Below are 19,046 nucleotides of genomic sequence, written 5' to 3'. Positions count from 1 at the left end.
GTAATCCCTGTAAATGTTGCCTTCATAAATTGTAAGGGTGATGTTGGACAAATCAAATCCAGTATGTTACTTACGGTGTAATCCTTCGCCAATTCCGTTTTCTAAAAAGTGGCAATCCCCCAATTTCCTTTCACTAAAACATGACTCTCCCTGTGCTCAAATATGATTTCAATAATATGGGTTAATTTTAAAGGCATTGGTTTCTTTCCACTACTATAACCACAGTGAATTTGTGTGAAAGCACTGCATTAATTTATTCCTATGTTTGGATCTAGTATGACAGGGCATATTATGTGTACACTCACATATTATGTGTACACTCACATATAATAATGTGCACACTCACATATTATGTGTACACTCACATATAATCACATATTATGTGTACACTCACATATAATAATGTGCACACTCACATATTATATGTACACTCACATATAATAATGTGCACACTCACATATTATGTGTACACTCACATATTATGTGTACACTCACATATTATGTGTACACTCACATATAATGTGTACATGTGTACACTCACATATTATGTGTACACTCACATATGTATGTGTACACTCACATATAATGTGTGCACTCACATATATTATGTGTACACTCACATATTATGTGTACACTCACATATTATGTGTACACTCACGTATCTACACTCACATATTATGTGTACACTCACATATTTATGTGTACACTCACATATAATGTGTGCACTCACATATATTATGTGTACACTCACATATTATGTGTACACTCACATATTATGTGTACACGCACGTATGTACACTCACATATTATGTGTACACTCACATGTCATATTATGTGAGTGTACAATCTAAATACAAGTACTTTGGTCAACCGTATCGAAAAATCTTAACGTAGTTCATGTAAATACCAATGGAACGATACCAACGGGAATAATACCGTAGAACGAAAATCAGTCAAACGAGCTTTGAAAATAGTGCAATTCCCAAAACACGAAGACTTGAGTTATGGTTGTGTCCCTCGAGTCAAATCACGTGACTGTAGCGATATAATGAAGTATCTAACATCGACCAAAATGGAGTTTGTTGATAGATTACATTTACAAGAAACCCTCTTAACGATGAGTATAACAACGGAACATGCAGTGACTTTGACTGGCAAAACATTACCACCAGTGGCATCACCAGTTACACCATCATGTTAGTTTAAAAGCCTAATGATCAAATAATAAGCACGGACAGTGTTACCATAGTAACGACTGAATAAATCATGAACAAAATCTCGGATTTCATTATCCAAAGTAGATGTGGGTATGTGTGCATACAACCACATGGTACAATTACCAACAAATACTAGTACTTAGTGTTTAGTGTCTTTTTTCTCTATAACTAAGTTTTAAGGCATGTATCATTTCTTTGATTCTTGACGTTTGAATATGTTACATGATCAACATGAAACTGTATATATAACTGTAGGTGTTATCGTCTGAGTGCAGTTCTTCTCAATTCGAGTGTATCTTTAACGTCATCTCATCCCAGATGTCAATATCGTGTTGAGCTGATACATTGCTTACCGTCAAGACCCATCAGTACAATGTGAATACTCAGTGTACTCAATGACACTTGAGTCGAAGGCTTGTTGCAATGAAATGGTATCATTCAATTCTAAGGCTTCAGATGTTTTTCGAATGAAGCCAGTAGCATGCTATACATGACTATTCAGAAGAATTTACCACTTTAATGATTATCGACTCGAAGATGCCATAAATTGCGGTAGAAACGTTGGGGGGGGGGGGGGGGTGATTGATGTGACTGGCGTGAATGAATGTGCGGGATTTCGCATAATTTGATAGAGGGCACTGTCATGCAAATTTGATTGACTGATTGATTGATTGATTGATTGATTGATTGAGTGTGTGTGTGTGTGTGTGTGTGTGTGTTTATGTGTGCGTGCGTGCGTGTGTATGTGTGTGTGTGTGCGTGTGTGTGTGTGCGTGTTTGAACATTTAAACATAATGGGTCTATACAAACCGTTACCATAGTTGAATATAGGCCGCTGTCGTTAACAGATCAGAGCTCAAACAAAAGTCTAGTAACTATACCCGCGAGGTTACAATCGGTCTGCTCAGTCTGAAGTTTGATTTGATTTGGTAATGATAATTTATAGTTGACCTCTGTTGCGACGACAACCAGAGTGAATGAAATTAACTATGAATAAATCAATCTTCCTGACATCTGAATAAATACATTTGTTGTCACGACAATATGAACACTGTATACTTGGCGATTTGGATATAACATGTACGAAGGGAAAAATGCAACCATGAGAGTTTAAAAGTTTTTGACGTTTTTGATTCATCATTGAGGTATACTTCGCGTTGACTTGAAACGCCAACGTACTGGCTTTATTTAATATAATATTATCATGATAGTCATTCATCTCATATTGGTAAAGCTACTAAGGTGATGTTACCCAGCCGAGAATACCCTCAGGCTGGTAGTGTTACCCAGTCTAAGATACCGTGACATGATGTAAAATTACCCTCTGGTAAAGCTACTCAGGTGAAGTTACCCAGCCGAGAATACCCTCAGGCTGGTAGTGTTACCCAGTCTAAGGTACATACTGTAAATTAACCTAGTAAAGCTACTCAGGTGACGTTACCAAGCCGAGAATACCCCCAGGCTGGTAGTGCTACCCAGTCTAAGATACCGTGACATGATGTAAAGTTACCCTGGTAAAGCTACTCAGGTGAAGTTACCCAGCCGAGAATACCATCAGGTTGGTAGTGTTACCCAGTCTAAGGTACATAGTGTAAAGTTACCCTGGTAAAGCTACTATAATGTGACGTTACCCAACTGAGAATACCCTCAGGCTGGTAGTGTTACCCAGTCTAAGAATGATACTGTAAAGTTGCCCTGGTAAAGCTACTAAGGTGACGTTACCCAGCCGAGAGTACCCTTAGGCTGGTAGTGTTACCCAGTCCAAGTGTTACCAAGTAAAGTTACACACCGCAAAGTTACCCGGTAAAGTTATCATGTTAGTACATGTATCACTGTCCGTGTTCTTTATGACTTTCAAAACTACATCATCATCATCATCATCATCACCACCACCACCACCACCACCACCACCACCACCACCACCACCACCATCATCATCATCATCATCACCATCACTGCTACCATCGCCATCATATTTTAACAACGACATTCACAGACAGTGTGAACGATAAGGTGAGATGGTACACTCAACAAAATACATCGTTTTATTAAACAACTTTCTTACAATATATGTAGTTTTATTTTTTGTATTTTGGCATGTAAAATACTCGTAAAATAAATGTTGAGTGCTCATCTCACTTTTACATCTCAAAACACACAAAACATTGACAATAATTGAATCTCCAATTTGGTCACAAAACTACGGATTGTAAAATGTGACCCTCCCCAAACATTGCAATGCAAAATATGATCCTCCCCCCAGGAACAGGTTTGTAAAATGTGACCCCCCCCCTTCCTCCGGCCCTCCCCCTTGTAAATACTGAAGGTTCCCTTACATTCGCATATACGAAGACACACAGATGCACATACACATACATACATACATACATACATACATACATACATACATACATACATACATACACATGTACACAGATACACATACACAGACACACATACATAGACACACATACACAGACACACATACAGCCCATAACATGTACAGCGAAATAGGAAGAACAATTAAACAACTGCAGCATCGACATGCAGTCTATAATGAATGAATTATTGAAATCAAGTATACATGTCTCAATGATCATATTCCATATTGATTTGTATACTTATACCCATAGGCACATTTCCATATGTATATCACATTCTTTTGATCCAAATCAGTATCTTGAAACGGAATCACTGGCTTTTAATTATTAATAGTTTGTTTTTAAAATTAAGGATGAGAAATACGAATTTGAAAGTCATCACTCGGTCGAGTTCTATACCTTTTATTTATTTATTTATTTATTTATTTATTTATTTATTTATTTATTTATTTATTTATTTATTTATTTATTTATTTATTTATCTATTTATTTATCTATTTATTTAATTGTGACATATTTGTATCAAGATTTTATTACCAAAGGACAGCCGACCGTCGATATGCCGTAAAATGGGTTTTGAATAACTTTGGATACGGAATCTTGAGACAAATATGTCATAAATAAATAAAAAGGATAGAACTCGACCAAGTGGTGACTTTCAAATTTCTACTTCTTGTCCTTTACAATTTTTAAAAAAAAAGTTTTAAATTAAAAGCCAGTGAATCTGTTTCAAGATATTGATCTGGATCATAAGATTATGATACACATTCGGAAATGTGCCTATGGGTATGTCGAGTATACAAAAATCACCCCCCCCCCCACCTTATATAAACTACTTGTGGATTGAAGAACTCTATGTGGAAGAAAATGATATATTAGTAGACAGCCTAGATAGAAGTCATGAGAAAACGAGTTAATTGCCTTACATGAAATATCAGAACATATAATTTGTTCAATTAGACATGCAGTTTTCAATGTGAGTGTCCCTAATTAAGATTTATTTGTGGGAACTTGTGCAGCGTGTGGTACACCGTGTATTCTATAGTAATCATCTCATAGAGGCTGTGTAATTAGCTTCCTTCAAGCTGAGCCCACTGTGTAACCACTATGGGATACCTTGGTGTTGCTATGTGTCATTAAGTTTTCTTTGTGTCCACCTTAAATAGGGGAACTATTGTTTTCTTTCCATTCACAACAAACTATTTGTTCCTTTATCACCAAAGACTTGTGTTTGGAGTTCGGTTTACAGCCTGTAAAGGAAGATTGTCTTTCAGAAACCGCTCAATTACATGGATCGTATGTCATGAGGTTATCATATTTCCCTTCTTTTTTCCTCTAAAATCATGACCATCTGTTGAAAAGGTTTTTTAAAACAATATTACAAAACAGAATTAGCGGTGATTTGTACATATTCATGATATCTTAGGTGTGATCTGGGATTAATTCTAGCCATCATTTCAAACGAATTCCTCATGTTGCACGAGAATCCAGAATATTTAAACAATAATGTACGCCCTCCAAGCCCATAATGGACGAAAGCAAACTTTGAACGACATAATGGGCGAGGCGACAGCCGAGTCCATTATGGAGTGCAAAGTTTGCTTGAGTCCATTATGGACTGGGAGGGCATACATTATTGTTATTATTTTATAGTTTTGCCAATTCCAGTGAATTTGTAGACCGAGAAACGCAAAACAACGTATAATATACACAGCGCTGAACATCGTCTGCCATGTTCGGCCCGGAAGCTGAATACTAATCATAGCGACACACGTACGTACACGTACACACACATATACACTTCAATGAACTGCTGTGAAGACAAACTTGTTTCATGAATGCGTTGTATTTTTAAACAGTGGAAATGACAATCATAAGTAACAACATACATTTCGAAAAAATACCTAGTCGTACGAAGAAACAGAACAAATAAGCTTGTATTGTTATGCTCGTTCCGGGGCCGCGATACCCAATAATGGAGTACATTATCAGTAATAATATACAGCGATGACGTCACAAAATTCACTGGAATTGATAATGCTATAATATAATACCCAATACATAGTAGTAATGACACGGCTTTCGACTTAAAAGCCTATCACCCACGAAAGAGAAGTTGGATCAAATTTCTGATAACATAATACGGGGATGATATTCAATAAAACGTTTCAAATCCGAATCGCGATTTAATTGCTACAATTTCACTTGCATTTTGATGAACTGAAGAAAGCTGGAATACAAACGGTGAAGTGAAAGTGAATGAATTCGAAAAGTGAAGTAATAATTATGCAATTTTTCGAAATATTCAGTACTGATCAGAATTACGTTACTATTTTTCAGTTCTTGGAGGTTTTACAAATCTTAGGGACTGTATTTTCTACAACTGTTGTGCATCGTCGCAAACTACAGCTTCTTTTACGGCACCGTCCAAGCATTTATGTCATTGCTTCAACAGCAATATGTGCTCTGGCTTGCTAGAATGCTGTTGTATTTTATTTTTTATGTGGTTGCCTGCATAATTTTTAGATTCTCAAGTTATTATTCTTCATCCCTGATGAGAAAAAGTATAAAGGAAAGTTAGGTATAAAACAAAACTGTTAACAAATTCTTATACTAGAGAGTTACAAGAAATTAAATTCCTACTGAAAGAAGCTTTTGCGACACGATAGGCGCATGCGCATTTATATTGACGTGTTACGGCAAATAAACACGAAAGAAGTCTGCTGTTCGATATTCGGTGTCACTATAAAATCTTGTATGTCCTAGATCCTGAAAGCATGTCAGCATGTAGTATCACGTAGGTCTTCTGGGATTTTATGTCACAAAGGTAAGCGTCTCACAAAAAAAGGATGGCAATGTACACGGAATTATCTGCTCTATCTGACTGATGTGGTGTCGAGTACTTTGACAATGACACCAAACAGTGCATGCTATTTGCTAGTGGTGGAGCGCTGGCAGTGCAGTGGCAACTCGATGCAAAACCATATCGTAACGATCGACGTAAAATATGAAGCCATGTGCATTTCCCATGGCTGAAGATACAATAGCATGTATGTAAGATGTAGGTTATACTTCAAATATAATACATAAATCCCCCCTCAAATATTGGGCTTATGTAAGTGACCCCGGAAGTGACCCAAAAATGTGACCTTTTGTTTATGCATTATTGCATAGTAGTGCTCGCCAGTAGTTAAATTATGTAATGATTCACACGCTAGTGCACGACGTACATACTTATCTAAGCAAACATGAATTACATGTGTGTAGTTCTAATATTATGTGCTGCATGTAGTGCATCAACGACAATTTAAGGCATAATTCAAATGTGTATTTTGTGACATTGACACTCAGAGTCATACTCCCTGCCAGGTTTTTATGTCGTCTGCTAATTGTTTGCATCGTATCTTCCAAGCATTGGAGGAAGCGTGTGATTCTACCTCCATGTTTTGAGACACATGACGAGAAAAATAAACATGTTTACTGATCAAAACGTGTCAACCAAGGAAATTAATTGAAATGGAAAGTGAAGAAAACAGTTCTGATAAATAAACGAATCATTGTTATCATATTATACTAGTCCTGCTTGCATATGGAGTAATCTGGGACTCGATTCTGACAATTGTCCCTATTATTAGAATCAAGTCAGCAATATAGACTTGTGCACCACCTGTAAGCAGGGCTAATCATATACATGCAGTGAAACTTGTAAGCCATATTATAATTTTGACAGGACCAAAATCAGTAACCCTATGATGAATATATGACAGTACTTATAACAATATATACTAGTATCTCAGCACAGTTCCTCTGATTGTGATTGGAGGTATGTATACCTAGTCTTCCGTGATAGTCATGCCTGCAACAGCAATAAAAACTCCGTGCAAGCACAGATGTCAGTTTGATAGCTGTAAAGCATAACTGAAGTACTGTGAGGTGTAAGATCAATACAGTTCATAGTTATGGCTGTAACTTAAAGTATAAAAGTGATCCTAATTGTTGAGCTTATCAAACTGATGAAGTTAGCTAGGTAAATTCCATGTTGCACACATTTCATGCAATGAGAAGCAATTCTTTTTGTGAAGATTGTTTATTCGATATGAATACCCTTTATTATTTAAAAAGTTACTTCACCTTGTCAGTTTGAACTTTGAGTACCACAATGTTCACTGAGCTCAGATGGCAGTGTCTGGTTGCCAGTATTGGTTTAGTGATAGTATTTTTTCAGTAAGTTACATATTTTGTTTCACACATATTGGAAATGTACATACAAATATACATTACTGTTATTTAAGCCGCTACAGTATTCTGTGTAAATTGGGAAATTCATATAATGTTGTCGTCGTCGTCGTCATCATCATCATCATCATCATCATCATCATCATCATCTCCACCACCACCACCACCACCACCACCACCACCACCACCACCACCATCACAACCACCACCATTGATTGTATCACTACCATCATTGTCTCATTTTCTCATTATTACCTCTAGTAGTTGACATTTACCATATTCCACCATGTCCATTATTTCTACTAAATTCTAGATACTTATTAGCTGAACCAGCAGTACCATTTTCATCAAATTTAGTACCTGAAGGATGAATGTCAGTGAACTATTTACACCATGTCTTCGCTGTACCATTGCAAGAATGGCAAGTGTTCAAAGAAACTTCTCTGTAACAAGGTAACCTTAACTTTTAATTACATCCAGTTTACTAGTATGTTATATATCAAGTAATTATCATTCGTTGAACATGAAAAACATTTGATTGCATAGTATCATTATCACAGAAACTTGCTGTTTTGGATAAACATATGTAATAATAAAAGAAGCTCATGTCGCATGAGTGCAATACATGCAATACCCATACTTGAACTCATGCGGCATAGGGTTCTGTCATATTACAGTTTAGTTTTGGTGGAGAAAGTATTGCAAAGTACAACTTTTATGGGAACATTCTTCCACTTTCCGGTAATAGGCACATATGACTACTAGGATCCTGTGAATACAAAACGTACTGCATTGAAGAATTAAGATGTTTCACATGGGAGCATTGAAGTTGAATAAAACTCTTTGTTACATGTTAATGAATATGTCCATCAAAATTGTTGTTATGGAATGTACAAACTGAAGTGTTTATTGTAACCCGAAAATTGCAGTATATCAGGTATCATGAAGTGGAATGATGTCTTGCAAATGTACAAACAGCATTGCAAAAATAACCTAACCATACCTGTAGGTGGAAAATGACAATTTCAGATAATGAATTTTGAACATTATTAGAGTGGAATTCACTTCCATTTGAAAGAAGAAATGTAATGACTGTTGTCATTTTTAAACGTAGTTTAAAGACACATCTTTTTAGACAACATTTTAAGTGATTGATTTTAACTTGTCGGTTTTTATACATTGTGAATTATTTTAGTCGGTCAGTTTTACACTTAGTCCCTTTTTGTGTGCTGTTATTTTCTTTACTCTATTGCAATTTTTTAAACTTCAGTCTATACAACGCACTGAGACGCACGCGTAGCGCATTTTCTTACAAGAAATAAAATAATAATAATAATAATAAATTTTAACATCTTATCAAGAAATGTAGATATTAAAGCAAAAATATTCATTGAATTGATTAGTAGTATTGGAACATGATGCTTGTATATAAGTTACATAAAGGAATATTCATCCATAAATGTGTACACTTGATAAATGATGCATGTTACAATTACATTTAAGTTGGCAATAAAATCATAAGTTTTACATGTATATATACATAGTCCATAAATGTATGAGTTTTATTTGGATAAAATCATAAATTTTACAATTACGTAAGTGTAATCTTTTCTGAAGTGCAGTCTAAGTGTGTCATTTGAAACTTTCCTTTACACCTGATTTCACTCCTCCTTAGCAGGACTTTATTAGTTCTTCCGTAGGTTTTGTGTATGCCCCAAGCAATATTTTTTCAAATGGATTGCCTTGCATTTATCAGACTACTTTGGTAATGGGTTTTCTTCAATAAACTTATAACCTTTGTGGTTCATTCACAATCCAGCAACCACCATCATCTAAAAGAATTGTTCAGTCATTTTATTTTTTTCTACAAAGTAGCAATTCTAATTTATCCAGTAACAATCATCTTTGAAAAAAATCGTTAAAGTAATTTATTCATTTATCCCCCAAAGCAGCAGAAGAAAAGCTAACCACTATGATGTACTGGGTATTGGAAAAAGTGCCTCTCCTGAAGAAATTAAAGTTGCGTATTTTGAGAAATCAAAACGGGTGAGTGAGTTAGTTTTTAGGAGTTGTAATAAATAAAAACAAGAACTCAACAGACATTTTGTTGTTAGGTGATTTCTTGTAGAAACACAACTAAATAATTGTGGAATATGGTACTCCATAGTTGATCTGAACATCTGCCATACCTTATTTATATAGTTGCCAGTCAAATTTATCACATACACGCCATGATTTGCTTGTAAATATTAAAAACTTATTGAAAATGTATAATCCTGATAGGAACAAAAATTATCTGAATTATCAATCTGCTTGTTACGTGTTACCTAGTAATTCTACCAAACTCAATTTCACAGGAACATAAACTTTAAATACAAGTAAAATTTGACCGAATTGTGAAGATTCTTAAGCATTAAATTGTATATTAACATCTCATTGATTTCTTTGATATTGATTGTGTTTAGGAATATTATACAAATAATTTACCATAATCTCCAATATTTTCCAATTGACAGTTATAACTTAGACTCTTGAGAGCCTGACACAGCATGACAGTTTCTGATAGTCAAAATGTTATCAAAATATAGACTGTTTGCTACTAGGATGCACTGCATGTGGTAATGTACAGCACAATATATTATGCAAGAGTGGCTTACTTTTGTAAGGTTATAGAATCCTAGATGTATGTTGAAAAAAGGCTTTTCAATTTTCCTTTCTTTCAAAATCACTGCAGAAATGAAAGTTGTCAGCATCCCTCTCTGCACCAGACTTTCTATCAGACAAATGATGAATACATATACACAGACAATAGCAAAACCTTTAATATGATATATGTTGTGCAATATGCCTTAGGGGTACAAAGTTGTATATCCAGGCACCCGGGCCTTCACCCAACAAACCAAACCCATTTATCAACCTGCCTTAAAGTGTATCAGATCTAATTCAAAATAAATTTACCCACACCCTATCATTGATTATTGGCGTACCTGTCCACTGTGTATAGCTTGCTAGAGGGCATTGGCCATCGTAAAAGGTATTAGCCCAGCTATAAGACATTATGTTGTGAGTTAAACATTCAGCCTTGTACACATATCTCAGAACACTTGCAGACGGTACAGGGTGCATGCTCCTATAAATCACTAGAGATTTGCATATTCCTACCTATCACAAGGGAATTGCATTATTTTACCATCAAATTGCAAATTGTAACACAGCTTCAATGTGATATGTAAATGTTTCGAAGTTATATTTGGTCTTAAAACATAATGACCTCCAGTCTGTCATAACATAATTGAATAGTGTTTTAATATATTTCCCATAGTAATGGTAGATGCAATTCAATATTAGCTGTGTGAGATCAAGGAAGGTATGCAAATATTGCATTAATGAAAGGAAAGATTCTTTGCTGGGTTTCATTATAGTCAATTTCTCTCAATTTTTCCGGTCATTTTCAGTTACATCCTGATGCCAAACCAAATGATCCGAATCAACACAATAGGTTTGTAGAGTTGAATGAAGCTTATGCTGTAATAGGTAAACCACTGAGTCGAAGAGACTATGATTTAGAATTAGCCGGCATTAGAGTTAGTCCTTCCAGAGTTCGTGTCTACAGAGCAGGAACCACTACTAGTAATCCATATGGGTAAGTCATACAAGTGCAATTCTTCACTCTTGTTTAGATAGCTTTATGGTTTCCATTGGGTGCCCAAAGATTGATATTAGATGTGGATTATTTTACATGAATTTCAGCTAAAATTGGAAAAATATACTTTGTGAAATTTTTCATGTATTAATGTATTTCAAGCATTACCAAATATCATTGTATTATTGTGAATGGCTTGTATGTGTGATTTTGCATATGATAATTATATATAATCTCAGAGTGCAACGTCGTCAAGGAAGAATGATTTCCCTCATATTGGCCTCATCCCTCCGAGTCGATAGGTGAGGAGGGATAAAGGCATGAAGGGACTCATGAGTCTGACATGACATCATATAAATGAGAGATACTGGGAGATTATTTATGTATTATAATATACATAGACCCACTAATTTTCATATTTTGATCATGATTTAAAGTAAATATGTTGAAAATTGACATAAAGGCACATTACTTTTATGAAGTAAAGGGGCTACATTGGCCAGCTGTTTGTTCAGTTTTCAGAATGTTAACGGCAGTCAATGTTATCGCCCACGCTACAAGAATCTTATTGTTTTATGTTGGCATTAGTAAAATCACACCACACACTTTCAGGTAGGAAACAATGTGTTAAGTCATGGATTAAAAATATTCAAAATCCTATGGTCAAATGCCATTCAAAAATGATAGCGATATTTAAATTAAAACAAATTGAAATGACAACAATGAAACTATCACAAATGTACATTTTTCTATATGAGTCTAGATGTTTTTATATTACATTTAGAGTGGATGCAAGGAAGGTGATGTATTCGTATGAACTGTGTTACATTCATAATGATAATCAATATTCGGTAAACCATGAATTAAAAGGGAAAACACACTTTTACACCTGTTTTATTACATGTATTTGTGGAATCCATAACATGTCTACTTCATACAGGTTTTATGTGCAACAGTTGAGCGTGGTGTATGTTTAGCCTAACAGCAGTGTTAACGACATGTTTAGTGGCTGACACATAACACAATGTAAAAGTAGAAGCAGTTTCTCTTCACTATGATGTCCAACATTCTACAAAATACTGAATAAAGAAAGGAAACCATACTACCCCATGTGTCTTAAAAACTAAATGTATATTTATTACTTAATAATTTTCGACATTATTTATTTATGCACCATCATTATGTAGTTTAATATTTACAAACAACTGAATGAAGTCCCAACGATATTATTATACTTCTAACATCAGAAGTATAGTAATATGATGTCACACTCTGGGGAATATGAAGGTCTATGTATATGATAATTCTTTTCTATGTATATGATAATTTATGTATGATAGATACAATTATCAGATATTCTCTTAAGGCCTAATAAAAAAATTGTATGGTTCCGATTACGCTCGACTTTAGAATAGGTGGGGTAGGTAGATTTTTAAAAAAATTTATTTTATTATATTTTTTTTATGGGTGAGTGTCTAGTTCAGACTTTCAATTGTTTTCCAAATGGTCTCTGTGTTATTCATTTCTTCCTATCAGATGTACATCCATTACAGATTGGAAGAACAGTTTTATATTGTCTTTTTAAGCTGATGTCAGTTTCTGCAGCCACTATTTCTCATGAAACTTCATAATTTTTTTGCGATTTTATCATTTTTTTTCTCGAATACAAAAAAAAAGTATAGGGTCGGCAATGAAAAACTAGGTCAGTTAATTAGAACCAAATTATTATTTTTTTTAGGCCTAGCTAAATCCACAATTCCATCAAATGCAACAACTTGTTTTGCATGATGTTAATCCATTATATAGCTCAGATATTAATATTTACCAAGCTTTTTGTGATGACTAAATGATTATCTTGACACTGTATTGTCTATTATCAGGTCCAGTGAGTACACACATCACGACTTCTATGGCTTCACAGGTGCTAAGAAAGAGTCTCCTTACTATGGCGTAAGGGGAATCAAGAAAACCAACAATACAAATGTCTTAATTGGATGTCTTCTACTTGTTTCAGGAGGAGCCATTATTCATTTTGTTTTAGCACGGTATGTTAGTTGTATGACTTCTATAATATCAAGATATCAAGATACAGTGCTAGTATTGTGTGACTTTTGTCACATAAAAGGTTTTCCTCAGGTATATGCATGTACTTGGCTAGTAGAGGGATTTCAAAATAGGAGAGTTGTGTGCCAGGATTGCTAGTCTCAACTTATCTGAGCAAAAGACATGGTTTTTGGTGAATAATACGAATGGATTTGCAGGTGGGACATGTGGATGTTATTTGAATGGTAAAGTTATATGTATCGCTGTTATTGATTCCAACAGACTAATACCATGTCTAATATCAACAAAGACTTGAGGATCAGTCATATGATGAGAACACCAAGCTGGTAAATTAGACAGGATTATAATATTACATACATGTATGTATTCTAGAAACCCTGTTTGTAGACAATTTACATTCATGTTTTGTATTAGGAAGGGCATTCCAGGGTATATCATTCTACCCAGATTTGAATTGATGTACACATAATAATTGTGTGTTATCCTAGCAGACTTAATATCAGTGGCAATAAAAAGTGAAACTCTAGCGCCATTAACTTGAAGTGTTGGTGTTTCCAATGGCAACACATCATGTTATGCCTCTTAAGATAGTGAAATCATTATGATTTATTTTGTAACTGACTTGCACATGATAGAAAGGTGGTAATTTGAATTTCTCGTACACTGTGGAATACAACAATCCAATAAGTCAGGCTTCCTTTCATGAATTTAGTCATTATATTTTGATAGGAATTTTACAAGTCGTTATTAATACAGAAAAATGAAATGAAAGGTGATGTCATATTCAACGACATCAGAAAAAAGAACAGTAGTGCAGCATGTTGTGTTTTCATAGTACTTAAAATGAGTCATATTAGAATTGAAAAAATGTAAGCATATAAAATTTTGTATTACAGATATGGTGGCATGTTTACGAGGGCAAAATTAGATGAAAAGGATAGACGGATTGGAGAAATTTATAACCAAGTAAAACAAAGGGCAAGGTTAGCATTTAACTCATTTAACTCATTTACTCATGGCATGGAATGGATGAGAATTTTTTTCAATGCAGCACAGCAGTTTACAAAGGCCAAATCTTTATTCGCTCTGTCTCTGAACAAAAAGTGGTGTTCTCATTCAGCACCAATGAGCAAAGGTGTTGATGAGTTTAATTACAAACATGTGTCAACATTCATCAGTAAATTGTTCAACTTTGATTACTTGTTTTGTAAAAAATCCTGTGACCTTTGTTAGTTTATAAAGATTTTGATTCTGTGAAGTTATCAATCTGAAACCATTGTGTTTGTTGTGGATCTCAATTGTGTAAAATTAATCACACACTTCCTCCCAGGGTTCCTCACACACTTCGTCCCAGGGTTCCTCAGCAACACTATGAATTGTTTATTAGGAACTGTCACACTTCTCTAATTTCTATCTCTCAGTTACTTAGTTTGGTACTTCATCTTAGTATTTCATCTTTTTATGTCTTTAGGCAAAATGGTAACAAGAAACAGATGGAGTTGCTTCGGCGAAACTACATTGAAATGCATGCGAAACGTCAGAAACAACTAGAGACTGTCAAGGCTACAAAGTCTGAGTCGTAGAGTTTTCAAAAAAGTTTGTTTTTGGCTATACCGTCACTGAAATGATTTATGCAACAGTCATTTTTGTGTGCAATAAAACGTGTTTATTTTTGATTGCACACTTTATTCCGGAATGTGAAAACTTTAAGCATGTCACAACATGGTATTTTAAATGTATAGACTTGTGTTATTGTGTCATTTATGATTACATTCTGGGTTATTTTTTCTTTGCTTTTATTTTGGACTGAGTGAATTTCACGGAACACGGAAAGATCTGAAACAAAAAATATTAATTATATGTGTAAATAAAAACATATTCAACCTAAAACTTGTATGTTGAATGTATTATCTCTTTGTTGTCCTGGTCAAAATGTTCAAATTCTACTTCTTGGGTATTGAATAAGACTCTCACACCTCTATGCCATATTTTGAAATTTCATATCAACAATTGCAACATGCAAACTTTCAAGTATGACCATTTTCTCTAGAACTTACCCTGTGTTTCTGTAACCAAAGCAGTACTGCTAGAGATATCTAGATCACTTGTGCTTATACTAAAATCAATGGCAGGATAAGCTGTCAAATGTTTGTACAAGACACAACTGATGGGAGCATCTCAATAAAATAGTGTCAACCAAATATAGAGAGGTTAAATTCATGTTTCGTAGTTACTCTGCTGTACATGTGTAAGTTATTATACAGTCACTACCTCAAGATTTGTCATGGAAAAAAATGTCATCTCAATTTGCTGATGGTTTTGATGACAGAATGGGTAAGTGAATCATTCAGAGAGTTGATGTCATTGAACAATGCTTGATGATGATGGCTCAGTCAAGATACTAAAACACAACATGGCAGCACAGTTATATGATTAATTCTTCAAGAAAAGGGACAAAGTCTATACCTATATCTTAGATGTTTGCTGTTCTTGAACTGGGTACAACGCGAATGGGTTCAAAACGTACCTTACCGAGTAGCTAATGAAAAGCAAGTAATGTCAATATTAATTTTGAAATCTGCAGTAACGATCCACGACAGTTCACTGCAAGTAAGTTTACTTTGATCATCGGAATCTTTCATTTCACTTCTCGAAGTACTGATGTCATACTTGGCAGCTGAGATTCCACTCTGTTATATTTGTTGGCGAGATTTTTGTAAATTCACCACAATAATAGTAGCCCCCCTCCCTAACCAAGGAAATTGGGCTGCTATTATCAGAGAACAAAGTTGGAATAAACTTAGGCTAAGTTGGAAGTCTGTGTTGTGTTGTAGACTTTCACTAGAGTGGCGACAAAGAAAGTGACAATGTAAGAGAGAGAGAGAGAGAGAGAGAGAGAGAGAGAGAGAGAGAGAGAGAGAGAGAGAGAGAGAGAGAGAGAGAGAGAGAGAGAGAGAGAGAGAGAGAGAGAGAGAGAGAGAGAGAGAGAGAGAGAGAGAGAGAGAGAGAGACGTCTATTACGTTATTGACATGCGTTTTAGGTGGTTGTTCTCGAGTCCAATCATACCTGATGCCACTTTCGAACAGGACGGGTATTAAAATCATTTACTTTTTTGAATTTCTTCCTTCTGTAGGCAGTGTATCTTCCGGTGTGTGTGTTTGTGGAGGGGTGTGTTAATAGCCAGAAAAGATAAAAAGGATATACACACTCAAAGTAGTCACCAACTCCTCTGACTGACGTCTACATATGGATCACATCGGGGAGTGTGTACGTGTATATAGTCAACACATCAATCATTTACATAATTATTCAATTGATTAGTCACAGGTACCAACCCGCCAGTGGGAATGAATATAGGTCAGTTTATGTGATAAAGTAGAGTTAGGCAACGCTCTGCAAGAACACTGTTTATAGGGGTCGGCTATATTCTCCCTTAATTTCAAAATCAAGGCGAATATTATATTTTAGGGGTTTTCTTCTTATTTTCTTGCAGTATCGTATGCTATCAAAAACTCTCTTTTTTCTAATTATATCCATTCATCCGTCCGTCCGTCATACATACATACATACATACATACATACATACATGCATGCATGCATGCACGCACGCACGCACGCACGCACGCACGCACGCACGCACACACACACACACACACACACACACACACACACACACCACTTTCACTTGTGTATCGCCAAGAATCAGCGTAGATATACTCGATGTAAGGAAATTTTACATTCATACACATTTCATTTTTATGGGGTATATAAAAGCCGAGAAACTTTAAAATGTCAGTTTTATCTGCAGTGAAATTTTACCTAACCCTACCAAAATGACCTATACATGAGTCTGACTTTCAAAATTCATTTTCAAATCAGTTCCATATAAAAAGATGCATGTCTCAAGTTACATAAAATCAGCGTTTATCTATGATATCCCCATTATTCAACTTTTCAGTCAGTCATTTCCAAGGGTTATTAGGGGTAATGTGTTGGATATTATCATGTATTTGAAGGGTAAATGTCAGCGTTGAAGAAAGTGGTTTTTGGTAGACGATAGGAGGGAGCCCTCTACGTCACTCTCTTGAATTAAGACTTGGAGGAGTACCAACAATGATGGCATGAATATCATGAATATATGCAGTGTGTATTAGGCGTAAAAAATTGTGTGGTTCCGATTACGTTCAATTTTAAAATAGGTGGGTAGGTAGATTTTTTGTTTTATTATATTATTTTTTATGTGTAAGTGTATAGTTCAGGTTTCCCATTGTTTTCCAACTGGTCTCTGTGTTGTTTATTTCTTCCTATCAGATGTACAGCCATTACAGATGGGAAGAATAGTTTTATATTGTCATTTTCAGTTGATGTCAGTTTCCACACAAAAAAAGTTTAGGGTCGGCGTGAAAAACTAGGTGAGGTCGGGTAACCGGAAACAATTTGAAACAACTTTTTTTTTTATTTGGCCTTATTCCCAGTATTTTTTTTTCATTCAGCCCTAGAAACTATGACTGGCAAGAGGGGGGGGGGGACGCTAGTCACTAAGGATTTCGAAGTTTGGAAGATAATGGCGATTTCTGACCCGCATTGTTAGTACTGAGACTGAGAGCACATTTTGAATGCCATTACTTTCGTACTAAAGCTTTATAGCATATTATCAGACGATTTTATTATCTGTAAATGTATTATCGCATGGTTTGTAATATACAGTATTTTGCAATAGGTTAAAGCTAGCCTCATCTGGACCAATTTTCAAAACTGATTTGTTAGATATGACATACTTTTTAAAAATTGTACACTATGAGGTGTATTGAATCAACGAATCTACATAGACAAACTTTTCTGTTTAGCGGTACACTAAAACACGGGATCACAAAAATCCCTGCCTTCATCGATCAGAACACATTGAATTTGTACACAAAATGTAATCATTCAAGAGATACGCCCGTGATCGCTATGAAATTGTATGACATTATTTGGGGACGTTTGAAAACTTTTTGAGTGTTTGATAGAGCCATCCGAAAACAAGAAGCCTTGGAGTACCCCACTCCCATAGAAAATGTATATATCGCGGTTTTGACTCCCCCCCCCCCCGCGCGTTTTTTCGACTCATGTAGACTTTTGAGTCTTGATATTTAAAGCATTATGTAGAGGTTTGATCCACCTCTTTGAATGCACGTACGACTTTTGATCCCATATTTTGAACAAGGTTGCTTCCAAGGGTTGTTTTCAGTCATCTTTATCGGAAGTAGGTGCCCCGCCCACCGGCCCTGGCCAGCCAATGAAGTAGCGACGACTGAAGCATGCACGTGTCACGTGAAAGTGTATCAAAAGTATTCAAAACTCATGACGGGCCCCTTTTTCTGTCTAAAATGTAGACTTTTGACCTCTATTTTTTGAATTTTTGTAGAGTTTATGGTTGTAATTTTTGGTCACCAGGGTACATACGTACCCATTACCCACCCGGGTACCCCCCGGGGAGTACCCCTCCCCCAGTTGTCTGTGAA

General features: G+C 35.4%; 1 protein-coding gene across 3 annotated transcripts; it reads left to right on the top strand.

The window, feature by feature from the left end:
• Nucleotides 1–6,302: 6,302 nt before the first annotated feature.
• On the top strand, nucleotides 6,303–15,276 carry LOC144453664 (dnaJ homolog subfamily C member 4-like). 3 transcript variants are annotated; one of them, XM_078144995.1, is made up of 7 exons: nucleotides 6,303–6,425; nucleotides 8,148–8,287; nucleotides 9,787–9,880; nucleotides 11,290–11,477; nucleotides 13,358–13,522; nucleotides 14,438–14,524; nucleotides 15,013–15,276. In XM_078144995.1, exons 2-7 carry the CDS (start codon nucleotides 8,202–8,204, stop codon nucleotides 15,122–15,124), a joined length of 732 nt encoding a protein of 243 aa, XP_078001121.1. In that variant the 5' UTR covers nucleotides 6,303–6,425; nucleotides 8,148–8,201; the 3' UTR covers nucleotides 15,125–15,276. The 3 variants fall into 3 exon arrangements, with proteins under 3 accessions (XP_078001121.1, XP_078001119.1, XP_078001120.1); XM_078144993.1 differs by having other exon boundaries at nucleotides 9,784–9,880; XM_078144994.1 differs by lacking the exon at nucleotides 6,303–6,425 and adding an exon at nucleotides 6,441–6,648 and having other exon boundaries at nucleotides 9,784–9,880.
• The last annotated feature ends 3,770 nt before the right edge of the window (nucleotides 15,277–19,046 follow it).

Source organism: Glandiceps talaboti, chromosome 2 (assembly GCF_964340395.1).
Source record: "Glandiceps talaboti chromosome 2, keGlaTala1.1, whole genome shotgun sequence".
NCBI lineage: Eukaryota > Metazoa > Hemichordata > Enteropneusta > Spengelidae > Glandiceps > Glandiceps talaboti.
The sequence above is the reverse complement of the archived record's forward strand: the minus strand, read 5'-3'. Positions and strand labels throughout refer to the sequence as shown.